The sequence below is a fragment of the Penicilliopsis zonata genome (genome assembly GCF_001890105.1).
Source record: "Penicilliopsis zonata CBS 506.65 unplaced genomic scaffold ASPZOscaffold_1, whole genome shotgun sequence".
In the NCBI taxonomy this organism is placed as follows: domain Eukaryota; kingdom Fungi; phylum Ascomycota; class Eurotiomycetes; order Eurotiales; family Aspergillaceae; genus Penicilliopsis; species Penicilliopsis zonata.
Window position 1 is genome coordinate 929,375 of NW_019208911.1, and position 17,533 is coordinate 946,907.

General features: G+C 51.3%; 8 protein-coding genes across 8 annotated transcripts; 4 read left to right on the plus strand and 4 right to left on the minus strand.

Annotated features, from left to right (window-relative positions):
* Nucleotides 1-243: 243 nt before the first annotated feature.
* On the minus strand, nucleotides 244-1,333 carry ASPZODRAFT_126748 (hypothetical protein). The gene is made up of 6 exons (XM_022721565.1): nucleotides 1,307-1,333; nucleotides 1,187-1,246; nucleotides 1,109-1,119; nucleotides 792-1,040; nucleotides 682-730; nucleotides 244-610 (listed from the first exon to the last, which is right to left on the minus strand). Exons 2-6 carry the CDS (start codon nucleotides 1,190-1,192, stop codon nucleotides 470-472), a joined length of 456 nt encoding a protein of 151 aa, XP_022585312.1. The 5' UTR covers nucleotides 1,193-1,246; nucleotides 1,307-1,333; the 3' UTR covers nucleotides 244-469.
* Nucleotides 1,334-3,125: 1,792 nt separating this feature from the next.
* Nucleotides 3,126-3,873, plus strand: ASPZODRAFT_11653 (hypothetical protein; the record flags this gene model as incomplete). Its single annotated transcript, XM_022721141.1, has 2 exons — nucleotides 3,126-3,272; nucleotides 3,328-3,873. The coding sequence occupies 2 exons, from the start codon at nucleotides 3,126-3,128 to the stop codon at nucleotides 3,871-3,873; spliced, it is 693 nt and encodes a 230-aa protein (XP_022585313.1).
* A 545-nt stretch (nucleotides 3,874-4,418) lies between these two features.
* ASPZODRAFT_56634 (hypothetical protein) lies at nucleotides 4,419-6,275 on the minus strand (the record flags this gene model as incomplete). The annotated part of the gene is made up of 5 exons (XM_022728624.1): nucleotides 4,419-4,493; nucleotides 4,559-5,719; nucleotides 5,785-5,947; nucleotides 6,027-6,110; nucleotides 6,181-6,275. 5 exons carry the CDS (start codon nucleotides 6,273-6,275, stop codon nucleotides 4,419-4,421), a joined length of 1,578 nt encoding a protein of 525 aa, XP_022585314.1.
* A 2,156-nt stretch (nucleotides 6,276-8,431) lies between these two features.
* On the plus strand, nucleotides 8,432-9,299 carry ASPZODRAFT_126753 (hypothetical protein). The gene is made up of 2 exons (XM_022721567.1): nucleotides 8,432-8,584; nucleotides 8,649-9,299. The coding sequence occupies exons 1-2, from the start codon at nucleotides 8,527-8,529 to the stop codon at nucleotides 9,071-9,073; spliced, it is 483 nt and encodes a 160-aa protein (XP_022585315.1). The 5' UTR covers nucleotides 8,432-8,526; the 3' UTR covers nucleotides 9,074-9,299.
* Nucleotides 9,300-9,646: 347 nt separating this feature from the next.
* ASPZODRAFT_126754 (hypothetical protein) lies at nucleotides 9,647-11,447 on the plus strand. Its single transcript, XM_022721568.1, has 2 exons — nucleotides 9,647-10,289; nucleotides 10,354-11,447. The coding sequence occupies exons 1-2, from the start codon at nucleotides 9,710-9,712 to the stop codon at nucleotides 11,301-11,303; spliced, it is 1,530 nt and encodes a 509-aa protein (XP_022585316.1). The 5' UTR covers nucleotides 9,647-9,709; the 3' UTR covers nucleotides 11,304-11,447.
* A 130-nt stretch (nucleotides 11,448-11,577) lies between these two features.
* ASPZODRAFT_86426 (hypothetical protein) lies at nucleotides 11,578-13,077 on the minus strand. The gene is made up of 4 exons (XM_022730286.1): nucleotides 12,521-13,077; nucleotides 12,233-12,321; nucleotides 12,016-12,166; nucleotides 11,578-11,953 (listed from the first exon to the last, which is right to left on the minus strand). The coding sequence occupies exons 1-4, from the start codon at nucleotides 12,801-12,803 to the stop codon at nucleotides 11,772-11,774; spliced, it is 705 nt and encodes a 234-aa protein (XP_022585317.1). The 5' UTR covers nucleotides 12,804-13,077; the 3' UTR covers nucleotides 11,578-11,771.
* A 116-nt stretch (nucleotides 13,078-13,193) lies between these two features.
* ASPZODRAFT_106685 (hypothetical protein) lies at nucleotides 13,194-14,222 on the minus strand. The gene is made up of 4 exons (XM_022720934.1): nucleotides 14,032-14,222; nucleotides 13,884-13,969; nucleotides 13,737-13,827; nucleotides 13,194-13,672 (listed from the first exon to the last, which is right to left on the minus strand). The coding sequence occupies exons 1-4, from the start codon at nucleotides 14,087-14,089 to the stop codon at nucleotides 13,359-13,361; spliced, it is 549 nt and encodes a 182-aa protein (XP_022585318.1). The 5' UTR covers nucleotides 14,090-14,222; the 3' UTR covers nucleotides 13,194-13,358.
* Nucleotides 14,223-14,582: 360 nt separating this feature from the next.
* Nucleotides 14,583-17,517, plus strand: ASPZODRAFT_137946 (hypothetical protein; the record flags this gene model as incomplete). Its single annotated transcript, XM_022724402.1, has 7 exons — nucleotides 14,583-15,099; nucleotides 15,168-15,235; nucleotides 15,297-15,656; nucleotides 15,709-15,786; nucleotides 15,842-16,167; nucleotides 16,228-16,582; nucleotides 16,633-17,517. The coding sequence occupies 7 exons, from the start codon at nucleotides 14,583-14,585 to the stop codon at nucleotides 17,515-17,517; spliced, it is 2,589 nt and encodes an 862-aa protein (XP_022585319.1).
* Nucleotides 17,518-17,533: the final 16 nt, after the last annotated feature.

The following is a 17,533-nucleotide window of genomic DNA, read 5'->3' on the forward strand; positions in this document are numbered from 1 at the left end:
CTCGACCAGAACCCTCAGCGAGACGGCCGTCTTCCGATCGATTTTCGTCCACCGCATATGGGACGATGTTTGTCATCAGCGACCTACGAGTACACCTATCGGCGCCTACGAGAAGGATAAGAAGGATAAGAAGGATAAGAAAAAGAATAAGAGGAGAGGAGGAGAGGAAAGAAAATAATATGATGGAAAGGAAGGTGACATCAGATTCCTAGTCCTACACTAAACTGTCGAAGTCAGGCTCCCGCTCAGGCAAAGATATTCTGTACAATCAAAACGCTGAAAAGCTTCTCCTTCCAACGCTCATCCACCCGAATGCAGAAACGGAGATTAGACGAGTCGTGAGTGTCTCAGACCGAATCCAGGTATTCCAGTCATCCCTAGGTATTCCATGACTGGTGACGAGAGTTGTTATGCAGACAGAAAGACTGCAAAACGGACGCCGCGACCGGACCCAGCCGGTGCAAGCCTTTTATTTGCCAGCCTTGCCACCGCTGGCCTCGTAAAGCACGGTGTTCCACTCAATATCGCCCTTCTCATCGGCATGGATCGAGGCAGCAGGGCCCAGGGCGGTCTTCAGGCCCTCGCGGGTGCTAGCGTAAATCATGCGCAGCTACAGCAAAACATCAGCACTGACTTGGCATGTTGGGGGGACTGAGGGGCGGGGGGAACTGAGGGGCTCACCATTCTGTCCGATTCCTCGGGAACCCAGGAGATGAAGATGATCTTGTTTCTGCGAGAAAGGTAAGCTGTGTGTTCACTTTTGGATGTGATGTTTTATATTCTGGCCGCACCTCTTGCCCTCGCCTCCACCAAGTTCATACTCGACATCGTAGACAGCATAACGGGGAGCAGGGCGGCCCTTGCTGTCCTTGGCATCGCAAAGCTTGTTGCGGAAGACCTCATAATCCTTCTCACCGCCGGACTCGTCGATGACGATCTCTGACTTGTCGTCCGAAAGCTTGAAGATCATGTACTTCGTCTTGCCACGGCTCAGGCTGAATTCCTTGTACGAAGTGACGCACTCATCATTGATGGAAACACTAGTCAATGTTTGGTTAGGATTGGGTTATAATCATTCTATTAAATAATGAAGGCTGCATGGATATACCCTGAATTAAGCTATAAATCAAGAAAATCATATTAGCATAGAACTGGAATCTTTGTTCATAGCACCAGGTCAACTCACCGACATGATTGCGATCTTGGTTGATTAATATAATAATATGGTGGGGGGTTGGGGGGCAGGCTGCACCAGCGATGTCATTAATCTGTTATAACTAAAAGCCATCCTGGGGAAGGAACATACAGGTTGTAGAGGGAATTAAGTAAACCCAACAAATTCTAAGAAGATGAGACAAAGCCTCAAAAGAAGGAGTTGGTGAGAAGTGGATGATGGTAGAGTAAGAGCAGGAGACGGAATGAGACGGGCGCTGGAGATAGAGGGGCTCTAGTGTACTTATTGTGCTTGCGTTGTTGACGGGCGGTGGTGGGGTGGGTGGTCTGGGAAGGGACACGTGATATAATAACGGGGCCTGGGACTGTGCGAGGGAGCAGAACGTCTTTAAATAATATGCAGGTGTCTTCTTGACGGTTGACAGAAATCTCTTCTTCCTGATGCCTGGAGTCTCGTCACTTGAGATTCGTGATTTTGGTACTGCTCCAGATTCATGCCACTGCCTGCATTGTCCTGCTTCTGCAGATGCTGCCTATCTCCGCTGACGTACTGACGTACTACTCCCAGGTCGAGAGGCGGAACCGTGGGCCAAAAATAGCTGGTCAAATACTGTTCAGAAAACTCCCCGCGATCCAACTTGAGTCTATATGACACTTCATAAATTTCAGAAGCCGAGCGCCTTCTTGCAACCTACATCCTGACCCTTCAGGCCCAACCTTCAGACTCAAGCAGCTCATATTTGCGGGGAGGAAGACTTGAGGGAAGGAAGGTTACAGAATCAATAACAGCGTTGCCTGTTACCTGTCTGCTGTCTGCTGCCTACTTTCCATTGATATTATGGCACTACTATCCTGGCAAGTGCCAAAGCGACAGACGATCTGTACCCTTGGTATCTAGGTAGGTACTCTCTAACCACCATTTACTGAATACCATGCCTCGTGCTTCAGGTAGCAGGCCATAATCACACCATTTCCAGAAGAATTCCTCTTGGTCTACATATTGACGCTCTTTATGTGCTACACACCGCCAACAATGCTTCCCACACGACTCGATCCAAACTTTGCTATATTATATGAGGGGTTAGAATTCGAGGAACGATTCAAGGAATGCGATAAGGGACTGAAAGGAGTGGAAATAACTTTGCAGGAGTGACGAAGGAAGACAAGAAAGGATGGACAGAAGTAGGCAGAAGGATAAACACGGATAGAGAGAAACACCATAAGAACGCTATTGTATTGATCGTCAGCTACTCAAGCCTGTGAATATCCTGTCCAGGATTGAGATATTGACCTCTAGATACAGATTAAAGGGCAGTTCCTGGACACAGCGCAAAGGGTTTTTTGAACCATGACTGATCACATTTATGGTTACTACTATATTTCCATACCCAACTAGATGGTTTGATATGGTCCCAAACCGGCTTTGACCTGAGAAATCAAGCAGTCTCGTTCCTAACCTTGACCCGCCATATTCCGAGATATATCAGCGAGAGTCGAAGATAAGAGGACTATAGTACTTTTAAAAGGCATATATCACTCACTACTTTATAGTACTTATGTAGTATGCCGTCAGCCAAGAAACGAGGCTCATCTGAATAACTAGGGAAAGATGCATTATTATTATCATAAGGCTGATATGCGTCTTCCTGCAGATGAATTATCCGCTCGGTAACAAATTGCGGGGATATCCCGATGGCGAGCGCTATCAATAATCTTCTTGAGTCCTACATAGTCCCGACCTCCCAGCATTAATAATCTTTAGTTAAGGGAAGTCAACTCGTTGGTTACTCTCTATCTCCCCTGTCAGTCCTCCCAAAAATCCCTCAATCGTGATTTCAAATCTATCTCACGTCATCTATTGTATAAAATCATCACCTACTCAATTCAAAGAGAAACTAACACCAGATAGCCTCATACCACCTACCTACCTTCCCTCAAGCTACTATCCCACCATGGCCAAGATCATCCTCTATACAAACCGTGGCTGTCCCTGGGCTCACCGGGCACACATTGCGCTCAAGGAACTCGGCCTTGACTACGAAGAGATCACCATTGATCTGAACAAGCCTCGGGAGCCATGGTATCTGGAGGTTAACCCGGTAAGACAAATACCCATTGGACTAATATGAGGTGAACTAAGTGCTAACAAACCAGCGCGGTCTTGTCCCCAGTCTCTCGTATAACGGCAACATCATCCTCGAATCGGCCATTGTCGCGCAATTCCTCGCCGACTCGCACCCGTCGCACCTGATCCCCGCAACCGGGAACCCCGAGAACAGCCTGGTCCGCGCCCGCATCGCCTTCTTCGTCGACACCTTCGTGAGCAAGATCGTGCCGCATTTCCACACAGCGGTGCGCACCGAGTCAGAAGAGGCCCGCCAGGAAGCCAGCGAGGCCCTCGCTGCCGTCATCGCAAAGGACATCGAGCCCCTCCTGCCTGAATCGGGCTTCTTCGGCGGCAGCGAGCGCCTCACCCTCGCGGAGGTCCTCACCGGATCCTTCCTTCTGCGTATCCTCGCCTTCTCCAAACCGGAACATGGCCTCTTGAGTCCCGCCCTGCCGGGCCTCCTTGCCCAGTCGCCCAAGTTCTCGCGCTGGTCCTCCGCTGTCGTCGCTCACGAGAGTGTCAACTTCATCTGGGACGAGAAGGCCGTCGCATACAGGACCAAGGTGAAGAGGGCTGCCCTGAATAAGAAGTAGGTCAGAACCGTCCACGAATGCGTATAATGAATTGGCTTCAGGTATAACTCGGATGGGTTGGATAGATCGAAGATCTAGCCTCTAGATCTATCTAGTATCTCTGTCTTTCGTATGACTTAAATGAAATATCTTATTGAAACACACAAAGTATAAGTCAGGTTGAGCTGTATCACCGGTTGATTTTCAATTATCACTAAGTATCAAATATTGAACAACTGTCTAAGTTGAAGAGAGAAGAAGAAAAAAACAGACAGCAAATCCATGCCGTAAAATGGGGTATATGAAGTATCAAGGAATGTTAGAATCGTCTCACAGCAGTCGAGAATCGGTACCGTGTCTTCGAATCAACCCGAAAATTGGAAAACCGAACCAAGAGCGAAGTGTGTTTGTGAAGGTATCAATAGGGAATGCGAAACGAGTTTGAGCATATGGTTGGGACCGAACGTCCGGCGCAAGACTGCTGTAGGCTGACTGGAACGTGAAATAGGCGCTATCGTGAAGACATCAATGCACGTGAAGAAAATGTTTTGTAGGAAGAGCGGTCGTCAAGATTCGTCTTCCTCCGGTACCTCTCCTTCAACGATTTTCCTCCAGTGTTGGGGGAGGCATACGCAAACCAGCTATATTGAGTTAGTACTATTGTTTATGCACTACTGGAAGAGAGAGGAGGGGAATAAATCCTCACCGGAAATGCCTTGATGTCCCCACTGGGCGCAGGAGAAACAGCCAGTCTCCGCGATCCATGGGAGACGCCACTATCACGTTGTTCTCGATGCATAGCATCAAAGTCTTCAGCGCGTTCGGGCAGGCGAACGCCAGTCGCCCATCCATCATCCCAGATGCCAATCACCTTGAGCATCTCGCCGCGGTCGAGTTCGAATTCATCACCTGCACGTGGTTGATACGCCCACAGCACTGCAACCTGGTCTCCAGCGTAGATGTCGTCTTGAGAATAGTAGTCACGGAAGAAGGGAAGCTGCTCCGACTGGCCACTGGTCACAGCCTCTGGCGACGAGAACTGGCCGTTCGTGCCGGAGCGAGGCGAGGTGTCACTATCAATACCAGCAAAAATCGAGTTGCTAGAGAGCGACCCGTTTCGTTTCCCTGTGACGGGAGGGATACGCTTGGACATTGTTCCCGGGCTGGCACGGTATCCCTCCGAGTCGGATGTGTCGCTGTACTTGGCACTGCTGAAAACAGCGGCCGAGTTGCGAGACCGCGCGGGCGATTGACTAGGAACTTCACGCAAGGCGGACATTCTGGCGACTCGCCCGCCTGGGACCACTTCATAGCCCTGCGGGCTCTGAACATACTGCATGGCCGACATGCCCTTCCGCTGCGGGTTGGGCTGGTTGAGCCCAATCTCACGGTTTGCCCTCCGGCGCCGGCGGAGACACAAGATGAGAAAGGCAGCTAGGCCGGCGAGAAGAGCAAAGCCAGCCACGGAGCCAACAACAACACCGGCAATCTCGCCACCGGAAAGACCATGTGAATGGGATGCGTCAGCGGTAGCCGTCGACGTTGATGAGGTTGGGATGACTGGCTGAATGGTGGCTGTTGTTGAGGGGATCGTGACGTTAGAACAGCGGGTTGTCGAATTAGCGGCGGTGCAGCATGAATCTGTCGAGGTTGCATCACAGTATTGGCAAAGGCCCAGGAGATTTGGACCATATCCACAGTTTTTAGGCTCATTGTCTGACCCAGAGATACAAGTGCCCGTCAGGGAGTCGGCGGGCAGGGCGCAAACCGTAAAATCCGCGCGGACCTGACTCATATAGTCGCTGCTCACATTTTGGCAGAGATTTGAATTCACAACAATTTCCTCTTCGCTCGTCGCCTTGAGTGCCTATATATCGTTGGGACCGACGGTCAGTTGTAAATGCGCCAATGAGTTGATGAGGCAAAACTCACGCATGTTGCAGCACACAGGGGCATCGAATCATCTGTCGAAAGATGGCAGTCGCTCTTTGAGCTCTGAACAATCCCATTACAAATTACACTGGTAGTATAGCGCGCGTAGTAGTCGGCAGTATCCGTGAGATTGACCCCCTGGCACCCGAATAGGTCCACATACCTATATCATCGACTTGTTAGTATAGCTTATCATCGACACAAATCATAGAGAAAGAAAGAAAGAAAATAGAGAAACGCACTCAGCCTTGACGTAGGCCTCCGACACATAACTGCGCAACTGCGTATCAAAATCCGTCACGTTCGAAACATACTGCAAGAAGGGACTGTGCCACGGTCAGCGCTAATAGATCTTTTTCGCCCACCGGCGGGCGATATTCTGAAGTTCACACGCACAAGTCTGCATAAAGGGTAGAGTTGGTTGAGATAGAAGAGGCGTTGAAGGCGGGACAAGCTGTCGACTCCGACAGAGATATGCAAGTGTCCGACATCCTAGCTCGCAGTAAGGTGGGCGGTCTTGTCGTACGCCTCAATTGACTGTGGAAGCGAAATGAAAAGGGATCAATCAATGGGTTTGCGTTCGAGTTTCTTAGACGGTAAACCAGAAGCACGACCGGACCATCCTGTTGGTCCCAGCGGCCACGAGTTGAGTCTCACAACGTCTAACGGTCGAAAGATACTCTCGGATCGAATCAAATGACCTCAGGCCACTAAAACCACGGAAAAAGAAAAGAAGAATAAAATAAAATAAAATAAAAAGGAGGGTTCTATGTAGTAGAGCCCTTGGCCAGCAGGCGAAGCGAAAGACGCGGCAGCGAAACAAACTGGTTAACGAGTGACTCGACTTCTCGACGAGAGAAACCAGGAAGGCAGAGCAACAAAGCGAGATCAGGCCTGGAAAGAAACGAAAGAGTCGAACCGCGCCGACGAGGCTGGGAGAGGGGGGGCGATGAGGAGAAACAGCTGCTGGCGAGCTACTGCTGCTGGTCGCGCGCGTGGAGGGCCCAAGGACAGTCTAAGGCGAGGGGGAAGAGCAAAGCGACAGGGACCAGGAACGAACTGCTGTAATAATCAATCCGTCAGTAGTAGTGGTAGTAGCCGGTCGGTCGCTCCATATTAGCTAGTCTGTCCGTCCAGCGTCAGGTCTCTTTCTCGCTCTCTTCCTCTCTCTCTCTTCCTGCCGGCCCAAAAGGGGCTTGCCTGTGCTTAAAATGAAGACTCCACCCAACTGTGTGCCTGCCCGTTTGGCGGGTTTTGCAGGCAAACTGGTTTGTCCAGCGTTGCGATCCACCTGCTGAGCTGGATGACTATTAGTAGTAGTGATCAGTGGCCATTGTTTCCGATGACTATCGTTTTTTCTTTGTGATTTTTCATTATTGTCATTGACATGGTCATTGAATCCTCCTCTGTACCTCCTTCGAGGGCCGCTTAGTGTCCCGGACGGCGGTTTGAGATGGGTCTAGAAGCGACGGACACGGCAAAAAGTAAACAGTGCGCGATCTCCACGCGAAGACTCTTGAACCTTTACGGAGTAAGTCTTGAGAGTCTACGGATTATTTGATCCTCGAGTCTAAGAGCTCTACTATTATTACAGAGTGACGGTGACCCCATTATTGACTCGTCAATTGACAACTCGGTGTAGAGTCCTGTCTACGTGGCTGGGTGCTGCACGCAAGGCGTCCCAGGATAAGGAGCTCTTGTCTCCCGAATATTTTAATAATAATAGTAGATGGATCTTATTTTTTTAGATTTTTTGGTTTTCATTCTATTCCGCTAATCTTGTTTCTAAATGGCAGAATGCACCGGTAACAATAGCCATAGTCGGAACTAGTCGATCCCTTATCAAAATCAGCCCGTCCGCCCGGATCCTGATGGAATACCATTGGAACTTGGAAGACCTTGAAGTCAGACACTCGACTACATATGAGCAAGTGTGTCGTGTTGCACGGGATGCGAATGTGCTTGAGACTGTGTAACTCTCTGTGCCAGAGTACCTGATCCACACAGGACCGTGGTCCTTGCAGGGATCTGAGTCGGTTGTATTCCTCGGATGTGCCAGAATTAGTCGACCAGGGGCTCAAGCCCATGACTCCATGAGTCCGGGATCTCATTCTCCGGAACCCATCTTGATCTTGGACACAGACTTGAAGTTGATATGAATCAAGTTGACGCTCCGCTGTCAGTGTTTCTCGGTGGGAGGTAGGTATAGGCATTAGGAGCTGGTCTCATTTTTTTATTAGTATGCTATACTGCTGGAAGAACCTTCCTCTATGAATATCTGGACAAACTAATCCCTATCTTATTGAGCTATTGTATTCATATATAATAAACAGCTAGGCGTACTAGATAGCTAATTCAGTCAGCCACTTCTATATATAGGCATTCCCTCTACCTAACTTTGGATTTTCTCCAAAACCCGTGTCTGTTAACAATACTCAATATTACTAAATGATTTGAATTAGATTATAAGATAGATATCAAAGGCACTGAGCTGACAGACTTGGTATTATCAGGTTGGTGGCAATCCTTGGCAACTCGGTGCCTCAGGCCATATATAACACGTGATGGCCAAGCCACGAGCCTGTGACAAGTGACGTCTGATATGATATGATACGAGTCCAGGCTGCCACTCGCTTCCTTCTAGATACCATTGCCCTCCCCTGAGTTTTACTTTCCTACTGACCTTGTTGCTTTGCATTCTTGGGTATCCAAAGAAGTCTGCCGAAAGTGGCCATCATTGCAATGTGCAGCTCTGATATTTTTCTTGCCATTCTGGCAGTCTTTTTCCCCCCGATTTCAGGCAACCCCCCCCCCCCTCACTCTCCTCTCCTCTGCTGATGATTTGGTCGCTGACTTGACTTTAGTCTGGATCAAAGTAGGAATTTGCACCGCGGACTCGATCATTAACATCGCTCTCTGCTGCCTCGGCTATATTCCCGGCTTACTGCACGCATGGTACATTATCCTGAAGTATCCGGAACCCGATTACGATGACCCGAACTACCAGCCTCTCTCCCAGGATGGTCGCCAGCGACGAGACGTGGAAAATGGCCGTGCGACGTACTATTATGTTTCTCACCAGCAGATCGGGCAGCGTCCAGGCCAGAGAGGTTATGGCACAGTGGAATCGTCATCGTCTGCTCCTGCTGCGCCCCCGGCAGCCACTCGGCCATCGCCATCTGCAGAACAGGCGCATGAGGCAGAGCAAGAAAGCAGTAGCCAGGCTCATCCGCCACCTACTTATGCCGAAGCGGTCAAGGGTGATCACAAGATACAAACCCAGGACTAGGCGATCATGGTAGGCACTCGATGCCAGATCATGACACGTACAAGACCATTCCTATACGGAGCTGCTCTGGGAAAATGTCATTTCTATTACACTGTGCATGATTCCTACAAAAGATCGCTCGAATGTGCCTGATACTTTTGTCTTTTATGTTTTTTCTGCAGGTGGACTGTTGCTTTAGCCGTGGCTTGTATATGCTGCAAAGACTTATGAACGTAATGAAATAGGGTACTTGTTTATTTTTATTATATCTGTGTCAGTCTAGTTAGGATGCGCGAATATTAAGCCTGTTCAAGGATTTCTTCTACCTTCTACCTTCTGTCTTATTATGTTGGTTTTGGTGTTCCAGATATATATATGTGTGTGTGTAGAATACGCAGTAACTTCAATCAGTAAACTAGAAGACAACATATTAAATATTATTTGCTTAGTATAAATCTCTCATAAAACACAACTTCTGTATAATCACTTAGAAAGCTCTCGTAAAGCTGTCGCTCAGTCTTATCAGATCTCGTTGCCTGGGCCGCATCTCCGCCCCAACCAGCTCCCGCCCACCTCGGACAAATGTTGAAGTGTCCACCACCACCAACAACCAGCTAACAGGTTGGACGACCACGCCCACTTCCCCTCCAAGCGGCAATGCAGTCCGTGCCATTGCTCCTCAGGCAATCGCTACGATCCGGTCTGACCCTGTCCACGAGACCAGCCCGTCCGTTACGGCCGCCGCAATTCCCCCCAGCGAAAGCAGCCCGTATCCGGAGCAGGGAACCATTGAGGAGTTTCTCGGTATGCCTGCGATGTCAATTCAGAACAAACCCTTCTCTATTCCTAGACAATGAATCGAATAAATCAAAAGAACCACAAGCCCACCCCTCCGAATCTGTGAATACGTCCTCCTGGTCCTCGCTGTCAGACAATGGAAGTTCTTCACCAATTGTCGACTCGGGAGAGGTTCGACACACAATAGCGGAGGAGACCAAGGAGAAGGAATTAAGACAAGGAGAGAAAAATCAAACCAGGGAGGAAAGCCCTGATGATCCGGCAACGCAGCGCGGGAGTCTCCCGTCCTACCTGGACGAACGGAGGTCGCAGCTCTCCAAGCGGTTCTCCTCGGTGATGGATAACTTGCAATCGAACGTATTTGTGGCCGGGCAGAGATTGAACGACTTCACAGGCTACTCTGCCATCGAAGTACTGAAACGGGATATCCAAGAGCAGGGTAAGGGATTCATCTTATCATTATAACGTCTCTTGGTTTAATGCTCATGCCTAATGCTGTTCAGAGGAACGAGTGCGTGCATGCCGAATGCGAGTCCAGGAAACGAAATTGGCCTACGCTGGCGCAATCAACGAGCGGTCGACTTCACAGCGCGAGATTAACGAACTCCTGCAGCGCAAGCATGCATGGTCGGCGCCGGACCTGGAACGGTTCACGCACCTGTACCGCAACGACCACGCGAACGAGGTTGCAGAGCACGAGGCGCAGGAAGCCCTGTCGGCCGCCGAACGGGAGGCAGAGGAGGCCGCCACGCAGCTCAGCAAGAGCATCCTCTCGCGCTACCACGAGGAACAGGTCTGGTCGGACAAGATCCGCCGCATGAGTACCTGGGGCACCTGGGGTTTGATGGGGGTCAACGTGCTGCTATTCCTTGTCTTTCAGATTGCCGTTGAGCCCTGGCGGCGACGCCGGCTCGTGCGTGGCTTCGAGGAAAAAGTCATCGAGGCTCTCGAGAAGGAAAAAGCCCTCAGCCAGGCCCAGATCACCTCTGCCATCCAGAGCGCCATCCCGGAGAGCTTCACGGCACCTACCCCTCCTCCGGCTGTCTTGGAGCCGGAGCCCGAGCCTGTCATCATCGAAGAGACAATCCCCGAGGTGATTGATTCTGAGATTGTCACCGATCCTCCGGAAGAGGCAGACCCAAAGCCAGAGCAAGCAACAGTAACGTCAGCAACAGCAGTACCTGACACCGTTCAACCGGAGATCTCGCATTATCCCCAGGCTATACCAGCCAGCGCCACCAAAATAATCGACCACATCCTGCAAACCAGCCAATCGCAACTCTCCCAACTGTCGCGCCTCCTCTTCAACTCCTGGCCGCACGACCTGCACGACCTCGACCTCTTCAGCGAGCGTAGCATCTCGCTCTCCCGCCGGGAATTCACCGCCGTGGCGATCCAGAGTGCTGCAGCTGGTGCGGCATTGACGGGCCTGATCATCGCTCTAATCAGATGAGATGATATTTGTAGATACTGCATCACTAGATATCCTGTCAAAAGGTTTCCCGAGGATGATTTGTATAGCAAAGTGTATCAAATATATCAAATAATTTTATGGATAGAAATCAAGGGTATATAAAGAATGCATCTAAAAAGCGAGAAAGACTACATGAGTAGAATTGAAAATAGAAATAGAGGGAAAAGTGTTAGAAATATGAATTGACTACTTAGACGGATCTAGAGTCTAGTCTTTGTCCATAGTAAATCACGTCTTGATACAGCAACGAAAACGCATAAGATAGGATGGCTTCTAATATAAAACAGCCTTTCCCATCCCTGTCAAAACAGAGGAAAGGAAAGAGAGAGAGACACACGGAGACACACGGAGACACGGGAGACACACAGAAAGAGAGAATCTAGCCATTCAGAAGTACAATTGATAGATAATATAACATGGATAGATTTCTCATAGGAAGACGTTTTTTTAACCAATGACAAGAGTCTCTTCGGTAGGGAAGTTGTATGCAGGGACCTCAAGGTTCAGAGGAGCAGGCCCTTTCCTGATGCGACCGGAGATATCGTAGTGAGAACCGTGGCAGGGGCAGAACCAGCCGCCAAAGTCACCCGCTTCACCAATCGGGACACAACCCAGGTGGGTGCAGACACCTGATCGAAATTAGACACATTGGGGGGAGGAGGGAAAGGGGGAAGAGAATCGGGAGACATACCCAGCATAACCAACCACTCGGGCTTCTGGACACGGTCTTCGTCGGACTGGGGGTCACGAAGGGACTCCCAGTTGGTCGCGCGGGCCTCATCAATCTCACCGCTGGTGCGGTGACGGATGAAGACGGGCTTTCCACGCCACTTGATGATCACCTGTTCGAGTCGGTCAGAATCTCACTCATTCGTTCTCCTGCAATGATGGTGGCTGTTTGCACGTACGTTCTTGCCCTCGGGGATAGAGTCAAGAGCAATCTCCACCTTAGCCTGGGCCAAAACATCTGCCGAGGCGGACATGTTGACGAGGAAGTCTGCCACATATCAGCAATCCAATCCTGATACCAAGATCTCCATCCCATATATAACCCAGAAGATCAGACGGATCAGACGACAGATGAACCAGATGGCCAGAAAGGCCAATTGGCCGACACTGTCCCCCTTTCCTCTTTCCTTCGCGCCCGTGTATTTCCTCCTCAACTATAACCGTAATTCACCGCGAGATAGACCTACCCTGAACAGTGGCCTTGGCACCGACCGCGGAGCCCAAACCCATAGCACCCGCCACAAAGTAGGAGAAGACCTGGTTGCTGCGCGGGGACTTGCTGGACGCGTATTTGCCGAAGTTGGGGATCTTAGTGGTCGAGTTGTCGAAGGGGCTCGCAAAGGTCGCCTTGGACGAGGCATCGGCCACGCCTCGCTGTTGCTGGCAGGAGGCGAGTGCGGCCCGGGCGGCAGGCACTTGCTGTCTGGCGCAGGAGCGCAGAAGCGAGCTCGAAGCGGATGCAAGAGACATGGCGGACGGCAATTGCAGCAATTGCAGCGGGGAGGAAGAGGGCGGGTTGCGCAGGTAGTGCGAGAGGGGGGAGGGGGGTGGGATTGAGGGAGGATTTTCAACCGGGTCGAGGTTGAGGTTGGAGGTTGAAGCCGGGGCGTTGCGGTAGAGCTTTCGCTAGCGATCGGAATCACGGCGCGCCTCATTGGCTGGAGATCAACTGGTACTGAAGGACCTCAGACAACACCTGGAATAGTTATTTGGAGACGTATACTTGTGGAAGTGGAGCTTGTTCATTATTTTTAATTGTTTGATGGTTTTGAAGTATCAATTTACCGGAAATGTCGTCTTGTATTATTGTTGTTATGGTTAAGTGATCTACTCGAGTACACATTTCCTGCCGACATCATCCGATCCCCCCGTGCAACAAGTCCAAGCCCTTGGGGAAAAGAAACGAAACCCATATGTATACCCAGCCCTAAACTCCGCAAGTGCAAGTCGTAATAATATATTTGATATAATGAGAGTGATGGTGGTAGTAGTGGTGATGGTGGTGGTGGCAGCCGAACGGCCTCTCTAGTCAGCCATTTCAACGTCCGGGTCCAAGCCCTGTGTCGACGAGTCCACCGTGCGATCGACCATGAGCGTGCTCAACGAACCAGAAGCATGAGTGACCGTCGGGGGTCTGCGGTTCGGTGATTGTGTGTGATCATCGTCGATCGCCAGGGCGCCGTTCAGAGTGCGTTGGCCCTTTTCAACGGCGGCGGCGGCGGAGGGCCCGCTGCGCGGGGCCTCCTTCGTCTTGCCCTCCTTGAACTGCTTGTAGGTCGTCGTCTTGGGGATGACGTCCGAAAGGAACTCGAGGTTATCGATCCGCGATACCGCCGTGGCTGTGCCTGTCAGCATGCGCATCTTCAACCACCTCTCTTCCGATCGTAGCGTGTATCAACGTACCCAAGTCCTTGTATTGGATGATTTTCCGTGGCTTCCTCTCCGACTTGATCACGTTATGGCCTTGCTCGGCGAGGTATTGGATGAACATTTCCTGTCAGCAGCACGTCAGTAGGGGGGCGGGCCTCGCGAGCGTCGTGACCCACGCACGGTAGCAACGCTGATGAGAAAGGTCGCGTTTTGAGAGCATTGTACAATATCGTCGTCCAGCTGTATGATCTTTTTTATCCTTGATACTGCCGAATAGTAGGGTTAGCACGCCTGGTTAATGAACCTTCGAATGAGTACGCAAACCCACCTGGCAGAGCTGCTTGGCCCGTGATTTCCTGGGCGCCAGTGTTCTGCTTGGGAGACATCGTGAGCGTTGTTGATTCTCGATATGTCGAATAGAAAGCTAGACCAAATAACTACAGAGCTGAAAACGCGAGATCCAACCCGAGATGTGTGGAGATGGATGTCAACGCATGTTGTTCAGAGGAAATGTCGGCGCGCGCGACGTGAAGCGATAGATGGAGTACACTACGTATGCGCATGGCGAAGAACCCCGGCTCAACCACGAGCTTAATTTCTTTTAAAGTCTCGAGGGCTGTTTACTGAATTACAGACCACATCTACTAAATTACATTATCTTGACCTTACCATTGATAATCCTGAATATTTCTATTGATATCCCCGCAGACGTTGGATAATTAGTGGACACGCTCCGTCTCACGTGGTTCCGCCTCAGTCTGGACTCTCGACTCTCTGTTTCTCGGGGATCGAGGAGGATTGTTCTCAGCAAACTACCAAAGGTCCTAACCCGGTCTTCACCCATTCTTCCCTGGCTATGCGAAGACGACCGCCGATGTTATGAGCAACCCGACTGATCCCCCTTCCGCCTCCTCGGCCTACCGTCCATCGCTCGCCTGGGAGCGGCGCGGATCACGGAGGTTATCAGGCTTCTCGGTCGTCTCGCCAGTTGACGCAGGGCCGCGCGACGAGACCTACGCTGGGGAGCACGAGCAGACACCGGCGCCCGCTATCAGCGAGGAAATCAGCGAGATTAAGAAGATTAAGCGGTACGAGGACTTTACGACGATCGACTGGGTACAGGATGCGGTGCTGGAGCAGGCCCGGCGGCGGGCCAGGTGGAAGGAAGGGTCTGGTTTCTGGGATCGCGACGGCACTCTGGGATGGCGGCGCAAGGTACGCGAGTCGTACGATGCCGGTCAGGCCTGGCTGGTCGTGACTCTGGTTGGTGTGGCGATCGGATTGAACTCTGCGTTCCTGAATATCGTGACGGAGTGGCTGTCGGATATCAAGCTTGGGCACTGCACAACAGCGTTCTATCTCAATGAGCAGTTCTGCTGCTGGGGGGCTGAAGGAGGTATATATTCTTCCGACCAGGGTGAAGATATAATTTAAAAAAAATTACGCTAATGGTTTGCTGGATAGGCTGCCCGGAATGGAAACGATGGACGTCCTTCGAATTGATCAACTACATTGTATACTTCTTCTTCGCGGTACGTGGTGGTAATACTCGCGCCCGGTAAACCCCGGTGAATCTCGGCTTATACAGAACAGATCTTGTTTGCGTTTATCGCCGCCGTCTTGGTCAAGTGCTTCGCCCCCTACGCGGCCGGGTCCGGAATATCCGAAATAAAGTGCATTATTGCTGGTTTTGTCATGAAGGGCTTTCTCGGCGCATGGACTCTGTTGATCAAGTCTATTGGACTGCCATTGGCCATTGCCTCGGGGTTATCTGTCGGCAAGGAAGGGCCCAGTGTGCATTTCGCCGTCTGTACGGGCAACGTCATATCGCGACTCTTCAACAAGTACAAGCAGAACGCGAGCAAGACACGAGAGATATTGACAGCCGCCGCTGGGGCTGGTGTGGCCGTCGCTTTTGGCAGCCCTATCGGCGGCGTCTTGTTCTCTCTAGAGGTATTTTTCTAGTCCCTCAAACATTCGAGGACGGTTTACTGAATCAAGGTAGGAAGTCGCAACGTATTTTCCTCTCAAAACTCTCTGGAGAAGTTACTTTTGTGCTTTAGTTGCAACTAGCGTGTTGGCGGTAAGTGGTGATGTTTCTTTCTATCAATCCGATATCCATCTAATGTCAATCATAGGCCATGAATCCCTTTCGAACCGGTCAACTCGTCATGTTTCAGGTTCAGTATGACCGAACGTGGCACTTTTTTGAGCTCATTTTCTTTGTGCTACTCGGTATCTTTGGCGGCCTGTACGGCGCTTTCGTCATCAAATGGAATCTCCGAGTCCAGTCTTTCCGGAAGAAGTATCTCACGCAGTATCCAGTAATCGAGTCGGTGGTTCTTGCAGGCGCCACGGCTCTCCTGTGTTATCCCAACATGTTTCTTCGCCTCAACATGACCGAGATGATGGAGATTCTGTTCCGCGAGTGCGAAGGATCGCATGATTACGACGGTATTTGCGAGTACGTTTGATTTGATCTGATACCCCGTGAAGTCAAATCAAAGTGGTTAACACGATATAGAGCCGATCACCGGTGGTCTCTCGTCCTGTCACTATTCATCGCGACGGTGCTGCGTATGTTTTTGGTGATTATCTCCTATGGCTGCAAAGTGCCCGCTGGGATCTTCGTGCCATCCATGGCCATCGGCGCGTCGTTCGGCCGGATGGTGGGGATTCTAGTTCAGGCGCTGCACGAGTCGTATCCCAACTCTAAGTTCTTTGCTTCCTGCGAACCGGACATTCCGTGTATCACACCAGGCACTTACGCCTTCCTGGGGGCTGCCGCTGCTCTCAGTGGGATCATGCACTTGACCGTCTCGGTGACGGTCATCATGTTCGAGTTGACGGGGGCATTGACGTATATTTTGCCCACCATGGTAAGTGCAACATGCCAATTAATTTCCTTATGACATGCTTATTTGTTTAGATTGTGGTTGGCATAACCAAAGCCATCGGCGACCGGTTCGGGAACGGTGGAATTGCGGATCGAATGATCTGGTTCAACGGGTTCCCCTTTCTGGACAACAAAGAGGACCACGTCTTCAACGTGCCCGTCTCGTACGCGATGACGACAGATCCGGTGTCGCTCCCCGTGTTGAACTTCCCCGTACGGGAAGCGGAGCACCTGCTGAACGACAACGGGTTCCAGGGTTTCCCGATCGTCGAGGACCGCACGACCAAGACCCTGGTCGGATATATCGGACGGACAGAGCTGCGGTACGCGATTGACCGCGCCCGGAGCGCCGGCCTGGTCTCGCCGAACGCCAAATGCGTGTTCACCAAGCAGGCGGCGGAGATGACGCTTGCGCAGCGAGCTTCTACCTCGCGGATATCCGTGAACAGTTTTTCCTCGCTGGCTCCCCCGGACACCTTTGATCGAATCCAGAGTAGCGTCGGCGCGGGTTACGTCGACTTCAGCCTGTACGTGGACCACACGCCGCTGACGGTGCACCCACGGCTACCGCTGGAGACGGTGATGGAGCTCTTCAAGAAGATGGGCCCCCGGGTGATCCTGGTTGAGCACCGCGGGCGCGTGACGGGCTTGGTCACGGTCAAGGACTGCCTCAAGTACCAGTTCAAAGTCGAGGCCGAGGAGGACGCAATGGCGGCCACGGCGGCGTCGCAGCACCCCAGCACACTGGGGCTGGGGCCGTCCTCGCAGCGGGAGTCGACGCTGGAAGAGCGAGTGTGGGCGGGTATTCAATGGGTAGCGAGCTTGCCAGGCATGTTTTCCGGCCGGATCCAGCTCCCGCGGCAGGGACGTCCACAGGGATATTCGCGTCCTCAAGGAGTTGAACTGGGCGATAGATGATATAATAGAGTGTATA